The 21,787-nt window shown below is 44.1% G+C and overlaps 1 protein-coding gene across 2 annotated transcripts in view; it reads right to left on the bottom strand.

Annotated features, from left to right (window-relative positions):
* Positions 1-3,099: 3,099 nt before the first annotated feature.
* The window catches only part of LOC142564786 (venom metalloproteinase BumaMPs1-like), a 49,103-nt gene continuing 30,415 nt past the window's right edge, over positions 3,100-21,787 (bottom strand). For both annotated transcript variants that reach the window (XM_075675941.1, XM_075675940.1), the window contains 4 exons: positions 11,790-11,960; positions 10,797-10,947; positions 10,583-10,705; positions 3,100-3,265 (listed from right to left, as the gene is read on the bottom strand). In XM_075675941.1, coding sequence (XP_075532056.1) covers positions 3,206-3,265; positions 10,583-10,705; positions 10,797-10,947; positions 11,790-11,960 — 505 coding nt within the window. In that variant the 3' untranslated portion in view covers positions 3,100-3,205. The remainder of the gene's footprint in view (positions 3,266-10,582; positions 10,706-10,796; positions 10,948-11,789; positions 11,961-21,787) is intronic.

Genomic DNA, 21,787 nt, shown 5'->3' on the forward strand with positions numbered 1-21,787 from the left:
CGTGTCCATTATTTTTTGCATACTAGTTACCATTTGTGCTTATATTCTTGATTCCATCACTTCCATTCTTTTCTTCAGCCCTTGAAGTGCGCCCGCATTCAGCATGTCGGCTTTGGAGGGTGATGGCGGTGGTGGTGGTGGTGTTATCTTTATTTTCATTTTTATTTTTTATTTTTATTTTTTCGCTGTTCCACTTGCCTAATAAACACGTCCAACCTATTTTTCAACGCTCATTGTCTGGCTTGTGCTTGCTTTTCTTGCTTCCCTAGCTTTCTCTTGAACTCAGCGTTTTGTTGACGGAGATGAACTCACAATGGAGAGGCGCTCACCGTTTTTCTTACAGACAGTTACATCGTGTCCGACCCCTGGTGCCGGCAGCTGCTTCCACCCAGCTGGTTCAGCTGAGTTTAGTTGGCTGCTGTTTCCCCTGCTACACTTGTTGTTGGCCCCTCAAAGTGACGAGCTGGATCGCGGTCTTCCTCCTTCACGGGACCGAGATCTGGACCGTGGTCTCGTCCCGGTTCTGGGCCAGGATTCGCGTAAAAAAAGGGGTGACAGGTACTCGCTGTTGCCAATCTCATAGTTAGTCGCTGACGTGCTTGGTGATTTATTGTTGCTCTAGTATGTCTGCATCAATTGACCTCGCTTCCTTATCTCTAAAGATGGCTTGAGCTTTTCCTACATTATTTGCCTGCGGTTTCACCAAGAACACCACCTAGCTTGCATTTTAGTCAGCATTGGTGATCCACGCTGGGATTTTTTTCCCGCCACACCTATTACACACACTTCCATCTGGGCTGGGCCAGATGTTCTGTAGACGCTCGATCTCAGCCACAGGCTTTGGAATATTGCGTTTAGTGATGATAGGACTTGAATCTGGTGAAAGAACTGGCCAAGTAATGCAAAAGAGCACATGGAGACCCTCAAATGTAATGACTGTGGACGACGACTTTCCGAGCATTCTTCCATGAACTATTTCACGCGTATCATTGGCTTCCAGTGATTCCTTAAGCCTTGCCTCTGACGTGGCGCAGGTGACCCCGTAAACTACTCCACAGAGCGTCCCCAGTACTGGCGTGATGTATGGTGCGCTCTTGAGCGTTCGTCTGTCCGAATTGAATATTTTTTACGACTTCTAGCTTGAGCGCATAATGCTCGTCTGCTGTACTTGTGTGGATTAAGTTTTGGAGCCATTGGGTTCGCGTTATGACGTTGGCGCAGAACTCTCGAAAGCATGAGCTGCACGTACGAGCAATTCCTGCCGGAATATTTTCCAACGTCGAGTCAAATGGCTCGCGATGATTCGGGCGAAAAGCGATCCAGAACCAATGGCCACTCTGATCAGCAATGGGGATTATGGGAGTAAAAATTGAAGTGTAACTATGTGAGGAGAGAACAAACACTGAGAAAAGATAACCTTCTTAAATTAAAACAAGACACAGCTTGACTTCATTCATCAAAAATAATATTTTAATCAATGTTACATACCTGTGGCGAGAAAAGAAAGGACAACCGTTTTTTTTTTGCTTTATCGTTAACAATAGGTGCCTGTTTCTGAGCTCTCGCTTAAGAAGGAAGCATTCATGTCACTATCAAGTGAAATCGAACGTACCCTTCAAAGTTGCAGGAGGATGTACTTGCAAAGTTTCCCTGCTACTACACGCCTCCCCCCCCCCAACTCACATGTCGTGTTTTGCTTGCCTACATTTGTCTAAATTGTGGTGGAGCGGCATTTCTAAGCTGTGTTTCATCGTTTTCCAACGTGTTCAGTCAAAAACGTGAGTATGACTACTAGGTAATTGTTTAGCTGCCTTCGAGCGGCTGCGCTGGCCAACAGGCTTAGTGTCCGACGATGTGACCGGCATGCAAAAAAACGATATTTTTTGCATGGATGCGATTTGAGCTCTTTATCGTTTTGACCGCTAAAACTCGAATGAAATGCGGGGCACTTGAAGAAACAGCTTCATTGGTGCGCAAAAAAAAGTCGCGCCTTCGACAGCTAAAATGATGTCCCCTCTGTTTGTTAAAGGATGCGTTGTCACAACATTCTTGTTCCGTTGGAAGCCTTTCCTCTTTATGTAGATGGCAGTAAGCCCCACGAACCGTCGTCGTTTTATGCCTTCCTATTGCGCGTGTCTTGTTTTGCCCTGTAACGAATCTTACAATGATAAATACATGTGTTCGCCGTTCAGTATCATTCCCATGTCTAATTGTGTGTAGTGTACTTTACTGTATAATACGGCCCGTTTCCATTCTTTCTTTTTTATTTGAAGACTATTCATTTTTTTTCAAGCACATACTCACCATTCTTGCTTTCTTTAAATGGTAATTTTTGGAATGAAGTTGCTGGTTACGAGGCTTATTCCCACCTCGGACCCGCAAGAGCAGCGACGGCTGATCCGGCGGGCACGCGGAGTGGCGCGAGCCAATGCATCCCTGAACTAAGGGCTCCACCCTGCGAGGAAGTCGCCCTATCTAATGACAAATTAATGTTTTCTCTCTCTCTCTCTCTCGGACACTATTAGAGTGGAACAACCTTTATGCAAACATTTTCTTTATCAATGATTGCTCCTGCCTAATAAGTTCCTTTGCCTCAGCCAACATTATTTACCAGTAGCAGTTTTGTGTACTGAAATGTGTCATCTTTTTCCGCTTTTTTTCTTGTTTCTACTCATTCTGCCCCTCTAAAGATATGTATGTTTACATTCACTCCTCATTTCGTTTGTATGTTGCCTTTTAATATATGTGATAAGCCCCATAACCCACTCCCCTCGGTAACACATTGAAAAGTCGTAAGGGTATGACAAATCTATAGATAAAATATTATTCATTTATTCTTTCAATGATTACACATTTATTCACAGTTAAAGCTCAGCCTATTTCCCTGAACAATATAAACATTAAAGATTGAGAATAATGATAAGAATGTCTTATACGTTACTACAGCCGAAGTTAAATGATGTGATGATGCAACATTCTGCGTACCACAAATTTTGGCAAAACTCGTGACAAAATGCATGAGGCACAAGGTGTGCTGATCCCGAATCATAAATGTTAGGTGTAATCCAGCTTTTCCCTCTAATTTTATCACCGTGCGAGTGAAACAGACTGCAATAATATTTTATTACCTGTCACATTACTAATTACATTCGACGAAAAGCGAGGTTATATATCAGATATATTCTTTTCTTTATTTTCCCTGCTGTTAAGTTCTCTTTGGACGTTTCCATCTTCTGTCCGGGACACAGTCTCCATTTATACAAATCTGAAGGAAAAAATGGGAGCACCGTTAAGAAACAATTTGTGCATGAAGCATAACAAGGAATCAAATACACACCCACCAGGGTATCAGTGCCTAAGGCGCAGAGCTACCCGAAATCGCATGTTTAATCCCGGTAGCAAGAGCCGCATTGCGACAGGGGCAGAATGCAAAAACGCTTGCGTACCGTGCTTTCGGTGCACGTCAAACAGCCCCGGCTGATCAAAATGAACCTTGCGCCACCCACGGTAAGCTGCATGCCTCACTATGCAATTTCTGGACGTTGAACCCCATAATTAAAATTTTCCTTTAGACCACGCGCATACAGATGTGTTATTGTAAGGCACCCATCACGAGGCTCCCGTACACACCACAGCGTATTTTTTTTTATCAAAAACGTGTAACCTTGCATGCGTTCCCGGAAGCATCTTGTTTGCGAGAGCTAATTTGAGTTCTCCTGCTATGAAAGACGGTGCAGGCACAAAGGGTGTCGAGTGGGCCCATCGAAAACATGTAAAAGACACAGATGCTGCTTCTGAGTCTACACAGGCTGATTCTGCTCATTTTACAGACGCTGATAAGACGGCAGAAGCGGGTGACGAAGCCATACTAGGTCCCTCTTGATGGCAATGGCCTAGGTGGTCAGTGGGACAAATAAGTCCCACATTTTTTTCCCATACAAGATGCTGGCCAGCTTTCACATTTCATTTTTGTGAATACATGCTCAAGGACCCATTCATAATGTTTTAGACACAGAGCCTTCTGTCCCTTTGTTGTTGTTTTTTCGTGAAAGAGGTAATCTGAAGGATATCCAATGTTTCGCGAAAGAATGATGATGATGTATGGAGTTTTATGGCGCAAAGGACCGGAATGGCCAAAGAGCACCAAGAAATGGTGTGGGTAAGTCGATGACGCAGTGAATGACAAGTGTGAGGTGTAGCGAAGATGCATACACGCCTAAGATATTCTATGTAAAATACATAAACTACCCATTTATTAAAATAATGTGAAGATCGAGAGACGTGAATGATGACTATAAATATTTTTAAAATTAAATAACACGAAAATATTCGTCGACTCCAGTCGCACTGCCACCTCACTCAGACCCTTGGGCACAAGAGCCTGGAGGCACGTGCTCTGCAGAACTGCAGGCCCGCAGCAATACCCTCTAGATATAGGGAGAGCTACGTATCTGTTGGGCTAATAACATGCAGCACAATACCATTTAAAAAGTTAAGCACAGCGCCTCGGTTTCAAACATAGGTCCTGGGCCAAGAAACAATGTCGGATGTCAGAGGACATGTTTGTGCGCCAAAGGAAAGTGCCGTCTTTGCTTCTGCTTCCTCGCACACCAGCAAGACGTGCAGTACGGTAAGCCTTTCACAATATCTGCCACAGAGGGGATGTTCAGCGCCACGCAACACCTACGATTGTGTACCATATGTGAGCCCTATTCTAAGGCAGCAAAAGAGAACATCATGCAGTCGTGAATTTGTTAAGCATGGCCAATTCTCTAAATATGGCTTAATTACATGGAGCTTGTTCCAAGTTTGCGCATTCCACAAGTGTTGCCAAGAGCTCTGAAGTTCTTTTTTTTTGCGTAGGAATGGCTTCAAGTCTATGGCAGGAATTGGTATGGACAGATTGCTGGGTTTTCTTGCTATAGCAGTTGCCATTTTTTCAGCAAGCTAGTTGCCCTCTATACGCCTGAGTCCAGGTTCCCAACATATTAGAACCCGTTGGTTAGATGCATACGTATTGAAAAGCAGTGAATACAGGTCGCTAACAAAATGATTTTTCTGTTTGCGTAGCGATTTTAAAGTTTCGACCATACTTGAAGAATCTATGAATATAACGGCCTGTGAGAGCTTTGCTTTTTAATATGTTTAGTAGCCGACCGTACTGCATAGGCCTCTGCCATGAAGATACTCGTTTCACAGTGTAGAACGTAAGATTCCGAAAATGATGGGCCGACTGACACGCAAGAGCTTGCAACTTTGATGCATCTGTGTAAAACTCTGGCGGCGCACTTCGAGTGAAGCTCTCAAAAGTACATATGTATGTCCACATCTGGAGCGTGTTTTGTTGCAGATATAAAGGATATGTCACGTTCGACAAGTTGCCATTGCCATGGCGGTAACAGCTCCGTTGGCGCCATTAGAAGAGTTTGAAGAATTCAAATACCCACTTCTTCACTGAGGTTTTTTAAAAGGAGTGAGAAGGACTCTCTTACTGCAGGTAGGTTGTAAAAAAGAGTGGTGCTAGTCATATCATTCACAGGTGAATAGCAGGGGTGCTCATTGTGTGATTGCACTTTTTGATAATATAAGAAGCTGGAGTATCTCTAAAGATGTAGCGACTACTCTTGATTCACTGTAGAGGCTTTCGATCAGGTATGTCCTAAAGGCACCAGACGCCAGGCAGTTATCTAGATGGTGAACAGGGTCCAGTATCTTTAGGACTCTAGGAGTGGCAGAATTATACGCAATAGCCCCATAGTCTAAGCGTATGCGTATAAGCCTTTTGTATCGATTTATGAGGCACTTCTCACTGCTCTATAATGCAAGATAGAATTTTAAGGATCGTCATTATTTTGACATTTATTCTTGAGGTATTTTTTGTGTGGAATGAAGCTTCGTTGAAAGTCTAAAATGATGCGTAAAAATTTTTGTTTGGCGTTCATAGGCAATTGCTGTCCATGCAGCTCTATATCAGGACCTGGAAGTAGGCCTCTCTTTCTTGAAAATAGGGCGCAGCAGCTTTTAAGAGGATTTAACCGGGATCCATTCGCAAATGCTCATGTTGGCACTTTATTGATGCCAAGCTGAATCTGTAGCTCAAAACCTGCGAGGTTACAGGACCTGAATCCCGTCTGCACGTCATCAACGTAGGTAGAATAAAACACTTCATGGAATGTATGCACGTAGAAAAATCATTTTTATTATAAAGAGGATGCAACTATGCACGGCAGCCTGTGGTACACTAGTTTCCTGAACAAATCGCCTGGACAAGACATCGCCAACTCTAACACGGAATGTACGGTTCGATAGGTACTTTTCTATTATATTACGTATATTACCACGGATGCCCATTTCCGAGAGGTCTCTCAAAATTCCGGGGCACCAGGTCGGTTCATATGCTTTTTCGATGTCAAGCAACACGGGCAGAAAGAATTGTTTGTGGACGAAAGCTTAGCGTATGCATGCCTTAATGCGTACGAGGTGGACGGTTGTATAACGGCCTTCGTTAAAACCCCATTGATATGGGTCAAGTAAGTTATTCGATGTGGGATGTGACAGCTGGCGATTAATAAACTTTTCAAATAACTTGAACAGGCAGCTAATTAGTGCTATGGGCAGGTAAGCTGCAACTAAGGACGCATTTTTTCCGTATTTCAACATAGGTAGAATAGCTTCTTTCCATGAAATTAGAATGTACCCTCTTGCCCAGATGGCACTGAAAACGCACAATAGTGCTACTTGTGTGTCAGGATGAAGATGCTTCATCATTGTGTACATCACTCTATCAGGACCCAGGGCAGAGTTCATACAGTTGCTCAAGGAAGTTTTGAGCTCGGTAGTGCTAAATGGTAGGTTGGTTATAGGGTTCATTGCGGCTGAATTCACGGCTCAGCGCCTTATTTTCTGCCATTGTTTTATGTACTAGGAATGGCTCGGAATAATTTGCCGAACTTCACACACGCTGCAAGTGTTCAAGAGCGTTAGCCTGGTCTTCAAGGCCATCGCCTTGATCATCCGCTAACGGCAATTGGTAAGGTTCGTAACCTGATAATTTTCGTTGCCTATTCCATACTTCTGCTTAATGCGTGTAAGGGTTTATACTGGTGATATATTTTTCCCAATCTCTTTGTTAGCCCTACGTCGCGTTCGCATGCCTTGCGACTTCATGTGCGTAAAAATTAAAAGATTTTCTGCGGTTGAGGACCTTCGTAGTAAGCCCCGAGTTTTAGTTTGCTCTTTACGAGCAACCCCACAATCTTCATTCCACCAAAGAACACGCCTCTTTTTCGAGGCCCAACTTGTTTGTGGTATACACTCGACCGCAGCGCCGACTACAAAAGCGGTAAATACGGTAACAGCATTGTTGATGTTAAAACCACTGAGATCTTTTCGAGCCGCGCGTGTCCATTTGGCGAAATTTTTCCCAGTCCTCAGATTCAAGGATTGCACATTTTTGGGCTAGTTGGTCCGTTCCATCAAATCAAGTCATGGCGCTGGATTGACTCGGACAAGAAAGAGGACAGGACGTGGGCTATCTCTGAAGTATCTATCAGCTATCAACTGATAGATAGTGCGCGTCCTGTCGTCTTTCTTCTCCGTGTCAATCCTGCGCTATGACTTCAATTGACGCGGATTCTAGTTTCCTTCGAAGGGTACGTGTTAAAAAGCCATGTTGTTTTGATCTTTTAAGACAAATAGGAAAGTGATGGCTACCATATAGATTTTTAATTATATCCCATTCCAGGCACGGTAGAAGTGAGGCAGAGCAGATGGCTAGGTCTATAGCAGAGCAACTATTGTGTGTTAAGCTGTAATATGTCGGCTCTACATTATTGAATCGGCATGTGCCCGAGCTCAAGAGTAACTGCTGTACCATGCGGCCCTCGCATCACACCGCAACTCTCCCGAAATCTAAATGTGTGCATTAAGACCATTGAGCAAAATAAACGGATGCAGGAGCCGTCTATTAAAGATTGGAACGCTATCCTATTGAGTCTAAAGTTAGGAGGGATGTATATCGAAAAAATTGTTGCTATTTTGTTTAGTATGGTAGCACGAATGACAACTGCCACAAGTGGAGTCAACTGTCTGCTTGCTGTAGTGTTTAGTACGATGATTTCAACGCCACCTGGTGAGACTAGGCCATCACCGGGGTCTTTACGCTATATAGCATATTGTTTTAAGAAATTCGTGCTTGCTGATTTTAAATGTGTTTCCTGAATACAGAGTACTTTGGAATGGACCTTTATTAGTTGTCTAATGTCATTTAGGTTACACATGAGACCTCTAGCATTTCACTGGAGTATCTGCGTCGTCATTATAATATAATAGTAATAAAACCGTACTCTCTATACCACGATTCTTATGCTTATGAGGCATTTTCATACCCAGAACCTGTCATCCTCGGTTTTTGCTTCATTGCACGCTGAACAGAGCAGCGCCGTAGCTTCGACACCAGCGATCTCAAGCTGGCTGGGGTTGTATCCATCAGCTCCTGGGAGGCACTAGATGACTGCACTGGAAGCGAATGGAGGTGTGTTTCAGAACTCCCCTCGCGAAAAGAGGCCGTTAGGGACACCCAGCCACTAGGCTGCTAACCCTTCGGTGGTGGCAGCGCGGCAGCTTCCGCATCCGCCATGGGGGTGGCAGGCGGAGCCACCGGCCCCACGTGTGAGGTCCGAGCAGTCGCCATAGACCATTGTGACACTGCCCCCTTGTGTGGCACGTCAGCTTAAGTAGTGCGCTGCACAATTGAGAAGCGCTTTCGTGTTTCCTTAAACAAAGTGTTTTTTTTTTATTTCAGTGTTATCTCTTTTTCCTTTTGCCATGTAGGGTAAGAACGTTAGTAAGAAGTGTGCCCACAAACGCAATTCACATGGTGGGTTGTCTTGTCACAGTCATCTGCAGCGTGATCATGATTGCCGCATTTTGCACAAGTGAGGCGTGCTCGAGAGCTCCGAGATCCATAGCAGCGCCATGAATTCGGTGTGCCTGCTCTGACACAAACTTTTGTGTAACCGGTTTCTACATGCTCTGGTAGACTCCAAGTTCCGAGATTAAGGATGAGGTGTTTTGTCAGTATTTCTTAGTCGACCGGGCGTATCTTATATTTTTTTAGCATCAATAATAATGTGCTCTTTCCAGCCCTCAAGTAGTTCCGTTTCACTATGGTTGACGAAGTCGTCCTCTGAGACTACGCCACGGACGGTGTTCATTGACTTATGCTTGGTGATAGCCACTGGAATATCACCGAATGTCAGAAGGCTGCTCAGTTTGTCATGTTGGTTTTTGTGGCACAGTTCCAAGAACAGGTCACCCGTCGCCATTTTTGTTACTTTGTAGCCAGCTCCAAGCTTCTCCGTTAGACACTTTGCCAGAAGAAAAGGTACGATTACTTTGGCTGGTTGTTAAAGGTGCTCCCTGTGTATGACGCCATGTGGAATTGGGGAAATGGGTCTTTGATTGGGCTCAGGAAGTCAAAAGTTTCATCGGTGTGCCCTCCTTTCTGAGGGCGATAAGCAAGGGGGGGGGGGGAGGAAGCATTTGCCATAAGTCTAGCGTTGTTTGACAGTGATGGTAGCAGTCCACCATGGAGCCAAACAAGGGGACGATACAAGGTGTGAAGACAACCTGCAAGCGCCAGCTATGCATCGCCGCTATTACATAATATAGGGAAGATTGGATATGATACACAATGTTAACCTTTGCCATTAGGAAATTCGAAAGTGAGGATAAGAGAATAGTAAACAGGAAAGCTATAAAAGTAAGAGTCATAGAAGAAGGTTGGAGAGGATGACAGGAAAAAGCGACTGCCGATTTCCCCTTGCTGGGTCGGCCTGGGGTGCCGTCTATTTGAAGCAGAGGCCAAAGAGGTGTGTTGCCTCTGCCGGGGGGCCTTAAAGGTACGAACACCTGGCTTCGGCTCAACCCCGACAATCCTCCTTTGCCAGGTGCGAATAAGCCGGGTACTCAGGTACGTGCTCAGGCACATGGTGTCGCAACGCACCAAATGCCTGCTGACGCAGGTGCCCCTGCGATGGTTCCGTGAAACCAGCACTTTTACTCTAGTGGAAACCTAGGAGTTGAATTCGAATAGTAAATGCCCTAGAAAAATAAATAAAAATTTTGGGGAACCCGGTGCCATGTCACAGCTCATACACGGCAACACCCTTCCATGTACAGCAATTAAAAGCATAACACATACCGCATAATGCAGACTAAATTGTTTTACAGCTACAGGAAAAAATATATAAATGTAACTCGGCTTCGTAAATGTGGGTAATGGCTTACCTGACTACTTTCTGACGACGCGAAACACGCACATGACAAAACAAATATCGCATACACCAATGCACATCTGGCTTCCTTTCCATTTTTTGTTTGATCAATGAGAATTTCATTATGAAGCTGTTGCATTATTAACAAGAGGCTCGGTAGGAATTACAAGTTAAACTGCATTTTTAAAATGCACATGTGACCCTTATTAACAACAGAAATCATAATAAATTTGCTTGAATAAAGTTCGCCGACTTCACTATGAAACTTTCAATCCGAAAACAGTGATCACAGGTTGTGTTCGTACACTTCTGTTCTGCGGTCCGCAAGGGCTGCCGTCTATAAGGTACATAGGCCAATGATGATCAGCTCCTCCATACTGGTACCCCGGTACAAAGCAATAAACCAAGCAGTTCCAGGAACCCATGTCCTGCAAAGAGAAAATGAAGACAGGCATTAACGGTAGCTACTTCCATGTCTCTGTCGCCAAAAAAAAATTTTAAATACAGATGCACACGCACTCTCATATAGTAAGTTTCGTAGAGTTCAGGGTACGTCAAATGACATTGCTTATCTTTGTTCAAGTATTCCCCAGGTAGTCTGGTACGGTTCTTCCAGTTCAGGGGCATTACCTTGGAATCGTTCGTATGCAAACACCAGCCCTCATATGACCTGCAACAAAAAATTTTTGCATTGAGAAGTAGAGAATCTTTCTCATTTATAATTTCACGCGTAGATTTTTTTAGCACGCAGCGCTGAATTCATACTGGCCGTCAGAACAAATGTAGGGCTTCATACTTGAAATCTATTTCGTGCACGTTATATTGAGAACAGTAAATTCCTGCTGTGGTGAGTCCGGTTAAGGTAATTTTCTTTATGTGAAATACGAAATCCTTTAGTCTGTTTACTATAGACCCAGTGCAACCACTAATTCAATAAATCTGAACTCTCTCAGCCGCCACTGACTCCTGCTACTCTGATGAGTGAGAGTATTGGATTGGCAAATATCGAAAACAATTCTGCCAGCAATGACAAGGAAATGGCGCTTCTGTGGACATCAACAGCTACGCCAACGTCATAGCTGACGTGAAGAAATTGATGACTAATGCAGTCGATAAACTATTATAGGACGTACTTGGATCATACTTGTCGGGAGTACACTGGCCAGGAGTCAAAGGGAGTACATTTTTTTTCAAATACAAGTTTCCTTCTTCTGGCAGCTAGCACAATTGACAGGTTTTGCGGTTGACCTATTTGTGGTCAACCTCCAAGACAGTAAGCTTCAATGATATCATATATATGCAATAGACACTAATTCATGATTACATTGCATCCATAATCTTCCTATAGCGCATCCTGCTACTACTAAAAAAATGCCCCATTAACAGACGACGCATTAGTTGCGGTAGGCCTGTGAGTCAAGTCCACAACAACAAAGAGGTTTTGGCGCTCATATATAGTCGAGCGCAATTCCATTTCTTCCCATTTGCGTAATATCCTATGGGGCCACATACCATGACATCTGGGCCATATCGTACTGGCAGCAAGAAGAGAACTTCATACTTCGGCTGTCTTCTTCCATATAGCTCATAATGTAGCCGTCCTCCCATGGACATCCTAAAGAGTTAGGTACAAATGTTTTCGCAACACCTGGCGCAGACGTACCATCGTGTGAGCACCCCAACCTGCAATTTGTCAAAGAAAATTGCATATAACTTTAATGATGAAAATATTTTTTCAAATGTTTCATTGTGATTTAATCGCATATTATATTGTACGTAACTTCGGTCGATAGTGTTTATTCTTAACATCATTGATATAAACAATATTTCTAAACATTCCTACCTTAAAGTATGCGCAGATGACATGAGTCTTCTTTAAATCACGCGAGATAAGCAGCCTCTCGGCCATCTGCAATAAACCACTTGGCGGAATGGAGAAACTCCGCAAAACTGAATACTGCAAAAACTGAAGCTATTCTTTTCACCCCTCCAGAAAGACATATCATTGAAGAACAAAAACTAGTTTGTTACTGAAAGTATAGAACTAGAATGGAAACTTGAAACCTTGAGAGTTGTCTTTAATTCATCATTGACCTGGAATGGCCATGTAGAGCTTCTTGCCACGTGTCTAGGTAAAGCTTGCGGGGTGCTCTCCTTAGACAGCGATATATCGTACTACCCAATCTCAAACACATTTTAACACCCTATTTTCCCCTTACTTACCGTATTGCCACCTAGTGTGGGGTACTACTACGAAAGCAAGCTTACAAATGTTGACTCTGCTCCATAAGAAGGCAGTTCACTATATAGCTATTGCCAAGTATGATGCCCGTACGCGGGAGCTCTGTACCACTTTTAAACCTTGCTATAAAATTTCAAGCATATCTCCGACGCAACAAGCGTAGTTTTTTGCACTTATGTAACCTTACAGCAACCAGACTGGTTTCATATGACATCAGAGAAAAACAAGCACGTCTGTTACCTTTCGCACTCGCCAGATATGAACTCAGCAGATCATAATTTCGTGTACGAAGCTTGCTACACAAAATTGCAAGAGGTGGCACTGATAGAGAGACAAATTTTTAAATACACTAGAACAGTATGCAAACACTGCACTTTAAACCAGCAAGCATGCTCAACGTGTTCCATAGAAGTATATCATAAACGGCTGCCGGAATTTCGTATATTTTTTTTATTTCGCCTTTTATAATCATAGGTTGATTTGCACATGCATTTGTGAGTGTTATTGTATGCACTTGTGTGGCTTTACCTTTTTTAACGCGCCAGCGTTAAGGAGCTCGTGTGGCAGAAAAGCCGGTGTCGGCGGCTTTGGCCGTCAGCGAAAAATCCCGGAAGGCAACTCATAAATAAAAACAACTTGCAAGATGGGCTGGGTGGGAATCGAGCCAGGGTCTCCAGAGTGTAAGACGGAGAAGCTACCACTGAGCCAAGAGTTCGATGGTTCAAAGCGCGACAAAAGCGCCTCTAGCGAATGCGGTGTTGCCTTAGAAACGTGCCGTAGACAGTTATACTGCGGTGTATATCGGTAATTATGAGCATGTAAATTACAGAAGTCGCAGTTAAACGAGTAGCGAAGTACGTTTCCCCTACATTTCTTCTGCGCTTGGCGCACACGCAGAGCCATCTTGCGGCAAACACAGAAGACCCCCTCCTCGCGATGGACGGTGCTGCCCCGATAGGTGGCGCGCCACTCGCCCACTTCTCCCTTTCGTCTCATCAAGAGCATGCCGAGCGAATGAGTGGGTGGTGCAAACAGGGTGCGATAACGCTATCGCGTTCCACTCTTGAAGGCGAAGCTTAAGCGTCCTCCAATATTTTGTGTCTCTGAAACAACAACCTTGTTTTAGTTTTACTACAGCGCATTTTATTTACATGTAAAGTAACACTCATCATGAGCCTAATATATATATATTGTTAAGCATGCTAGGATATTGGTGTATATTTATTATAGGTATTATAGGCTATTCGTAATTTTTTTGCGGTGTATCATCATGCGAAACTGCCTGATAAGTGTAATTTTTCTTATTTTCTTGTGCTGCGGAATGGGTAAAGTCTAAAATTATTGTAATGTGTTATATCTGTGTCTGTGCAGGAGGTGACGCTGTTTGCAACAATTTAAATCTTTTGCAGTTCATAAGTGACATCGCTATATTTGATCATATGCATTTTGTATGTTCTCTCGCCGTTATATTCTTTAATATATTTTTCTTCTTTGTATAAAATGAGGCATGCACACGAAATAACTGTGCACTTATGCAATGCATCTGTATGCGTGTGTTTGAATGCCAGGGATAGGGGCCAAGAATCTTTTTTAAGCTGCTACGTAGCAGCTTTTTGTCCTTGTCCTCTCATTTGTTAGCTTGTGACGCAGTAATGAACGCGAATTACAGTGATTTGAAATTACCACATTCCCACGCTTAACGAATTATTCATGCCCGTCACCACGTATGTCTCTGCCAAATATGTTCACGCGAAAATAGTTGAGGATATGCTTTCCTGAGCAAATAAATTATACAGAATATTCTCTAGTAGTCCATACGTTGTTCCCCCTTCCACAGTTAGCTTTTCCAGTCACAAGTCATACACTCTGCGCTTGTGAACTTTGCACAGTGGGGAAGTTATGGTGCTATTTTGCGTATATGTGAATTTCATGGCATCGTTTTTTATGCATCTCGAGCTATCTTCAAATTTTAACTTTGATTATTTGCGTTAAGTATTTCAGGCATTCAGAAATCTATTGTTTCAAAGCTTAATTATTACACATCCATCAGTGTATCTTAATCAATTGATTTGCAGTTAGCGAGAATTTGATAGCTTCTTGTTGCAGCCTCTACAATACACCTAAGTCTTATTAATTATCCTAGAAAAGCATGAAACGGGCTACCTATTCTTAAAATATTTGCGCAATATGCCTTAGCGTATATTTGTACACATCATGCCTGAAACCACAGACATACACGGGAGAACTCGGCCACTTTCAGGTTGTTTTCAAGCGCTTTTGATGTGGCGGAACCCTTACTGCTGTTGAAAAATGAATTGATGATTCAGAGATTGATAGATTGTTTTGCTTATTCACGGAACTTTCCAGACGATTTTCCCAAACGCGAAAGGTGAATTTAGTAACACTGACCACTTCGCGGTTGTACAATTTAAGCTTTCAGGATGCTCACTTGACTAACCCCCCCCCCCTCCGCAGCATTAAGTTTCCTCTCATTTCCCTGAATTGCTTGAAGATACGAGGTTCCCATGTCTTTGGCAACGTAGCATCCGGTTTCAGAGCCTATAAATTCTGCAGGAGTTTCGCCAGCAGCGCTGGCGTGATGTGCACCTTTCACAAAGGTCGAAAGTGTATTGTTATCGCAGGGTAAACATATAATGAAGGTAGAAAGATTCATCAAACCCCCCCTGGCCTCAGCTTATTTATGTGCAAAGCCTACTTATAGCAGATTTCTACTTGCAGCCTGTTCAAAACCTACCACGGGAAAAGCAGTTTTCGACCTTGTGCAGCCCCGGCCATGTTTTATAAGATCCTGACATGTCTCTCCATGTCCACCTCGAACAACCCGTCAGCCAGTCAAATACTACCCGCTTCTCGCCTTCGTTTCCTTGAATGAATCAGTGAAGTTGAGTTTTATTTAAGAAGGGATGGATCAGTGGTGTACGAAGGTGTGCGGGTACTGAGATGTTCAGGCTAAAATCCTAACACCACCGCCACCGAAGACGACACGCTTCGAAGAACTTAACCACCCCGGGACGACTGTAGGCCTCACCCCGCTTACGAAAGCCAAGATCTGGCCTGCCAGGCCAGTTTCTAACTGTAGTACAGCCCTGGCCACTGCCACGGGTAGAAAGATTCGCTTTTCTAGAGTGTTTCTAGTGCTAAAACCGCGTTTACAAGCATCTTGAGGCCTGGAGAGTCTCAGTATATGTGGCGAATAACAGGGAGGGGAAGGGCGGCGGGGGGCGGGGGGGGGGGGCGCTTCATCTTGGCCTGTTGAGTACTTCAGTCGGGGAGGTTGTGACTGACTTGCATTGTTTTGAGCCCCAAGTGATCGGCGCTTCACCGTCGGCATGTAACTTCACGACTTCTTGAGCATAACTTCAGTGGGCGCAAAGCTGCTTCGGGCTTTCTGATCGAGCACTTGTGCACCTCTTGAGAGAGGTTTTCTGGGATCGTCTTTTGTTATTTCTTGCGCCAAGCAACAGAGGCCTGAGCCATCCCACGATATAGATTTTTCGGCGAAATCACTCAGTTGGACTGCATCAGAACAACGGAAATGCGTTAGCTCACGCGCCCACGTGGCCCTGCACCCAAACCCCGCTTCTTCTGTGATCCTCTGAGGAATCGGTTCATTTCATTTTCTTTATTGCAACGTTAAACGGGGCAGGGGGACGGGGGTGAATTTCCATTACACAATGCATGCTTGATGGAGTGCGCAGTCCTGGATGTTTCGGGCGCGGAGCATAGTCTCTCCAGAGCGTCCGTTTCGACAATAGACGCATACAATATGTCGCCTAAAAGTAAACATGATTCACATCTGTTTAGCGCCATCTTGATTGCCTATAGTTCGAGCTAGTCAAAGGCGTGTGAATATTCGTTCACAACTACGTGTCCATCCCAGGTTCGGACCGCCGCGAGAGCTGCGACCCGTGACAATTTCCTTCCTGTCATATCAATGTGAACAACAACCCATTGCTATGCACCGCCCTGAGCCTTATTCTGCCTGAACGGATTTGCATGTAACTGTTGCCTGTCATAAAGCCGAAGTTGTTGCCATTCTTTCGTTCATCCCACTGTTATGGCCCTGGTTTCTAGCGTTTGTAATTACTTCGAAGGTTGAGAGGTTCGCACGCCGGTACAGTTGATCCTCGTGGATGTGGGTACGTTAGGTCACTCCAATAATCACGCGCAAGGCCTCCCTGTGCAAACATTCAAGTTTGGTGTTTTGACCCTTCGCCAGCTGATAGCAGCTGACGCCATAAAACGCCATCGGTGTTGATGTTACAGTGACGTGCTTTCAAGGTGGCTATTTGCGCCACCGCTAGTGGTACTATAGGTGCTTTGTTACTGTGCTCCTTGTTTAGGAATAAGTGCCGAAATAGCCTTAGCAGCCGCTCGATTACGTTGTTGGCGCCTCGAGTTTCTTGAAGAAGAGCCCAGAGGCCCACTGACATGGAAACTGCGGTATGTTCGATGGCACACAAACTGAGACTGCTTGATTTTCGTTGAAGGACTTACACAGCGGCTCTCACAAGATCATTTTATAAGTGTGTCGACTGGCGTTCTGCCTTGCGGCTCGATGATTATGCACCATCACACTAGAACGTCGTCATAATTTATATGGGAAATAGAAACGCTGTGCGGTGACACCGAATTGTCGCGTTCCCTGCATCAATTGTTGATAGTTGCCTGAGAGTCTCGGGGATCATTTTCTGAAAAACATTGGTTATTTCCTTCCGTTATATATTCGGCGATTCGTTCTGCCTTTGCCATAGTAGCCTGTCACGTTCTTGTTGTGCCTGAAGAAACTGCGTCCCGGTATCAGCCTCAGATGGCCCATTCCGATTATGACGCTGCTGTGATGGTTTGCTTGGGGTGACGCTGATTACCTCTTGCCCAGGGTTATCTTGTTAGGCGGCTGCTTGCCAGAACTTAAGTTATTACATTTTCTACTCGTTGCTTCTTGTGGATGATTTCATTCTGGAATTTGTACATGGCGCGGTAGGCTTGTAGCCCTCTTGTCATCTATTTCTCCTGCTGCGCAAGATGTCGTAGCATTTCTTCCATGCGCCTTTGCAGTCATCTGCCCTCTGTCACGTGCGTACCATCGAATGTGCTGCGGCCATCAACTTTCGCTTTTGTGGTGCATGCAGTCTCCGCATACCTTCTCGTTCGGCTTGTCATATATGACAAACAAAGCGTTACCGACGGAGATAGCTTCTTCCACGGAACACTGGAAGGAAAGCTAATCAACATCGATTTCCAGGTTTCGGACTCGGAGCGGATCAGGAATCGCCAGCGTCCCGATCGAGTGCGAGATCATCCACTGTCTGTCTTCGCTTTCGCCTTCTCCTCGAATGATTCGCGGCCTGGGCAGGTCACGCCGGCTGGTTCATGTCCAGCCTCATTACAATAATTGTAGTGCAGTCTTTTTCTCGCTGACATACTTCAAGGGCCGCGTTTGTGCCGCTTCTTACAACACTTCCCGCACATTCGTTGCTTAGGACAGACGTCCTTCTTTTGACCTGCAGTGTGGCAGCGGTTGCATAAGAGTGTTCGCACTTTGTATAGGCATATATGCGCTTTGAACTACTTGATAGAGGATTGCCCTCATTGATGTCGAGGTGCCGAGCGTGATTAATACATAGCCTCTTTCCCCACCAGTCTCGTCACTAGTATATTCGATTTTTCGGAACTTCCTTGAGCATCTGTGGCCTGTAGTTGGCTTCCACTCAATAGATGATACACCGTGTCTTATTTTTGATCCACCGATTATAAACAGTCCCTGCCACGCTGCACCAGCTTTAGTCTCGCTTTTTAGGTGCTTGCACAACTTCTGCTCATGTTGTCTATCATAGGTGGTCACAGTGATCGTGCTACTACGTACGTCTGGGCGAGATGTCAAGTGCTCAACGAGATCCTTGGTTGGTGCCATGCCACGCAATCATTTTTATTTTATTTTATTTATTTATTTTATTTACAAATACTGCTGTCTCAGTTCTGAGACATAGCAGGAGTGAGTACAGAGTAACAAAAAAAAAAATACAATTTCAAGTACTTTTAACAAAATTCACCAGAATACTAGAAAACATTACCAGAATGCATAATTACACAATTCTTTTTCAAAATCCTCAGTACCGAGTCTGCGCAGAGACCCATCAAGTTTATTCCATAAATCCACCGTCCGTGGAAAGAAGGAAAACTTAAAAGAATCAATATTCGACCTGAAGGGCACAATGTTCAGGGGATCAGATCGTCGAGTACAGCGTGCTGAAGCTGCAACAAAAGAAATCGGCACCAGAACACTCAAGCCGGTGTGAACTATCTTATGAAGAAGGATAACGCGATCAGAATTACGCCGATGTTCGAGAGATTGCAGCGTTAAAACGAGTGCATGCGAAGTAGGCGAGAATTGCCGGTCATAGCGACAAAAAATGAACCTAATTGCTCTTTTTTGGACAGATTCTAACATAGCTATGTCGTGCTTGAGGTGAGGTGACCAAACAACCGATGCATATTCTAGTATGGGCCTGACCAAAGTTTTGTACGCAGTCAATTTGCATTCTCTTGTTGAGTTGCTTAACGTGCGCTGGAGATACCAAAGTTTTCGACGAGCCTTATTGCAGATCATTTCAACATGCTTGCGCCATTTTAAATTTGACGCTAGAGTTACACCGAGGTACTTAAACTCCGTAACATGTACTAGACCGACTCCGTCGTTAGTATAAGTAAAAGAAAGGGGTTGTTTCTTGTTTGAAAAGGTCATGGCCACAGTCTTCTTTAAGTTAATAGACATTTGCCAGGTTTCACTCCAGTTACAAAACAATGAAAAAACGTTATTTAGCGCAACCTGATCATGAGCATCAGAGATTGTGTTGTAGATTACGCAGTCGTCTGCATACATTCTAAGTTTAACTTGAGTATCGCCAATGATTTCTGCCACGTCATTTATGAAAATAATGAACAAAAGCGGCCCCAGCACCGAGCCTTGCGGCACCCCAGATGTAATCTGTACCTCAGACGACTTCTCGTGGTTATACGTAACAAACTGAGAGCGCGACCGTAAGTAATCAGCTATCCAATCAACCAGCTTGCTGTCACCAAAATATGTACGAAGTTTAACTAAAAGCTTAGCATGGCAAACTAAATCGAAGGCCTTAGAATAGTCAATAAATATGGCATCAAGCTGTCCTCGGCTGTTAAGGGAAGATGCAATGTCATGCGTAAATTCAAGCAACTGCGTAACAGTGGAATAGCCAGCACGAAAACCGTGCTGCGATTGGGAAAGAATATTGTTGGCATTTAGGTATTCCACAATGTGCTTGTGAATAATGTGCTCCAAGAGTTTCGAGCTGGTGGAAAGTAAAGATATTGGCCTATAATTCGGTATTATTTGTTTGTTTCCCGATTTTAATACGGGCACGACATTAGCCAATTTCCACAGCCGGGGCACTGTTGTAGAGTCTATTGATTTTTTAAATATTATAGTCAGATAGCTTGCGCACCATTCCGAGTACCTCTTTAGGAACATATTTGGAATGCCGTCTGGGCCTGGGCTTTTCGTTACATCAAGTTTTAATATGAGGTTATGTACTCCAGAGGAGGTTACATCAGGATTTGGAAGAGAGGGCAGATTGCGGCACGCGGAAAATGGAGGATTGGTGCCATTATCGGTAGAAAAAACAGATTCGAAGAAGTTGTTGAAGGCGTTGGCTATAGTTTCAGATTGGGAGCAGGATTGGTCATTAACAATAAAGGAAGAAGGTAGAGACGATGCAGGACTAATCGATCTCCAGAACCTAGATGGGTTTTTTTTCATAAATGTAGCCAATGTATTATTAAAGTAAAAGCTCTTAGCCTCTTGCATTTTCGCTCTTAATTTAGACTTCAACGTGTTGAAGAAAGAAGCATTGTTCTTACACTCGGAACGGCTTCGCTTACGCAGCCGCTTAATGCGACGAGTGAGCTGAATTATCTCCCTATTATACCAAGGGTGTCTTTGGTTCCGTTTAATACATCTTTGGGGCACGTACTTTGACAGGCATTCATGTACAATGCCACAAAATTTAAGGAGCAACGTGTCTACATTGTGCAGTTCACTACAGTGTTGGAAGTCATCAAAAGTTGAGGCTAAAGTGTCAAGTACGGAAGTATCGTCAGCTGCAGAAAAGTTCAAAACGGTTGTGAATGCAGGTCTTAGTCGAGGGCACACTAAGTTCAAGGCAATTTCAACTGCTTTGTGGTCAGATAAGCCTTCGGTGACTTCACATTTAACTCCATGCGATAAGAGTTGTTGGTTTACAAATACAAGGTCTAATATTGAGTTTTCGCGCGTTACGAAATCCACAAGTTGAGTTAACCCAAATGAAATAACAAGGTCGATCAGGGAAGCACAAAGCGCCCTATCACGGCCAGTTGGGGTAAGTGTGCTCCAGTTAATGCATGGGAGATTGAAATCCCCTGCTAACAATAGTTTGCAACCACACAGCTTGTTACTAATAAGGTACTCATTGATAGCAGGAAAAATATCGTCGGAGTTCGGAGGGCGATAAATAACACCAACAACTATTACAATACCTCTGCTGTATACTTTGCACCAAATAGCCTCAATGCCAGGAAGTTCAGGTAATAAAGAAAATTTAAGGCTTGTTTTAATGAGAACTGCCACACCACCACCACGGCCAACTTCTCTGTCCTTCCGAAGTAGTGAATAACCGGGAGGCGAAATTTCGATATCAATAACAGATTCATGTAACCAAGTCTCTGTAAGACAGACAATTGATGGGCTGTGGCTTTCCACCAAACAATTGAGAGCTTCAACTTTGTTGAGTACACTCCTCGCATTTACATTGAGGACAGTTATATTCTGCTCGCAGCGTCAGTCAACACGAGCCGAAGCAGTATTAGCCGAAGCTCTATTCCTGCCAGTCGCTTTTGCAGAAGCCGATTTCACGGGAGCCGAAGGCACAGAGGCTGACACCGTTGAAGGCGAGCGCGCTGAAGCCTGAACAATGACATTCTTATCAGTGTCCCACATGTAACGAACACCATCAATCGTGAGTGTGTCATGTTTAAGTCTATATTTACCAGCATTCTTGCGCATATCTTGCGAATTCTGCCACAGCGCTCTACGTGCCATCCGTACACGTGCAGAGTAGTCCTCGTTTATGTATATATTAGTCCCCTTAAGTTTCCGGGCGTTGTTCAATATAGCAACCTTTGTTCTGAAATCCAGTAATTTAATGATTACTGGCCGAGGTTTATCCTT

Source organism: Dermacentor variabilis, chromosome 11 (assembly GCF_050947875.1).
Source record: "Dermacentor variabilis isolate Ectoservices chromosome 11, ASM5094787v1, whole genome shotgun sequence".
In the NCBI taxonomy this organism is placed as follows: Eukaryota; Metazoa; Arthropoda; class Arachnida; order Ixodida; family Ixodidae; genus Dermacentor; species Dermacentor variabilis.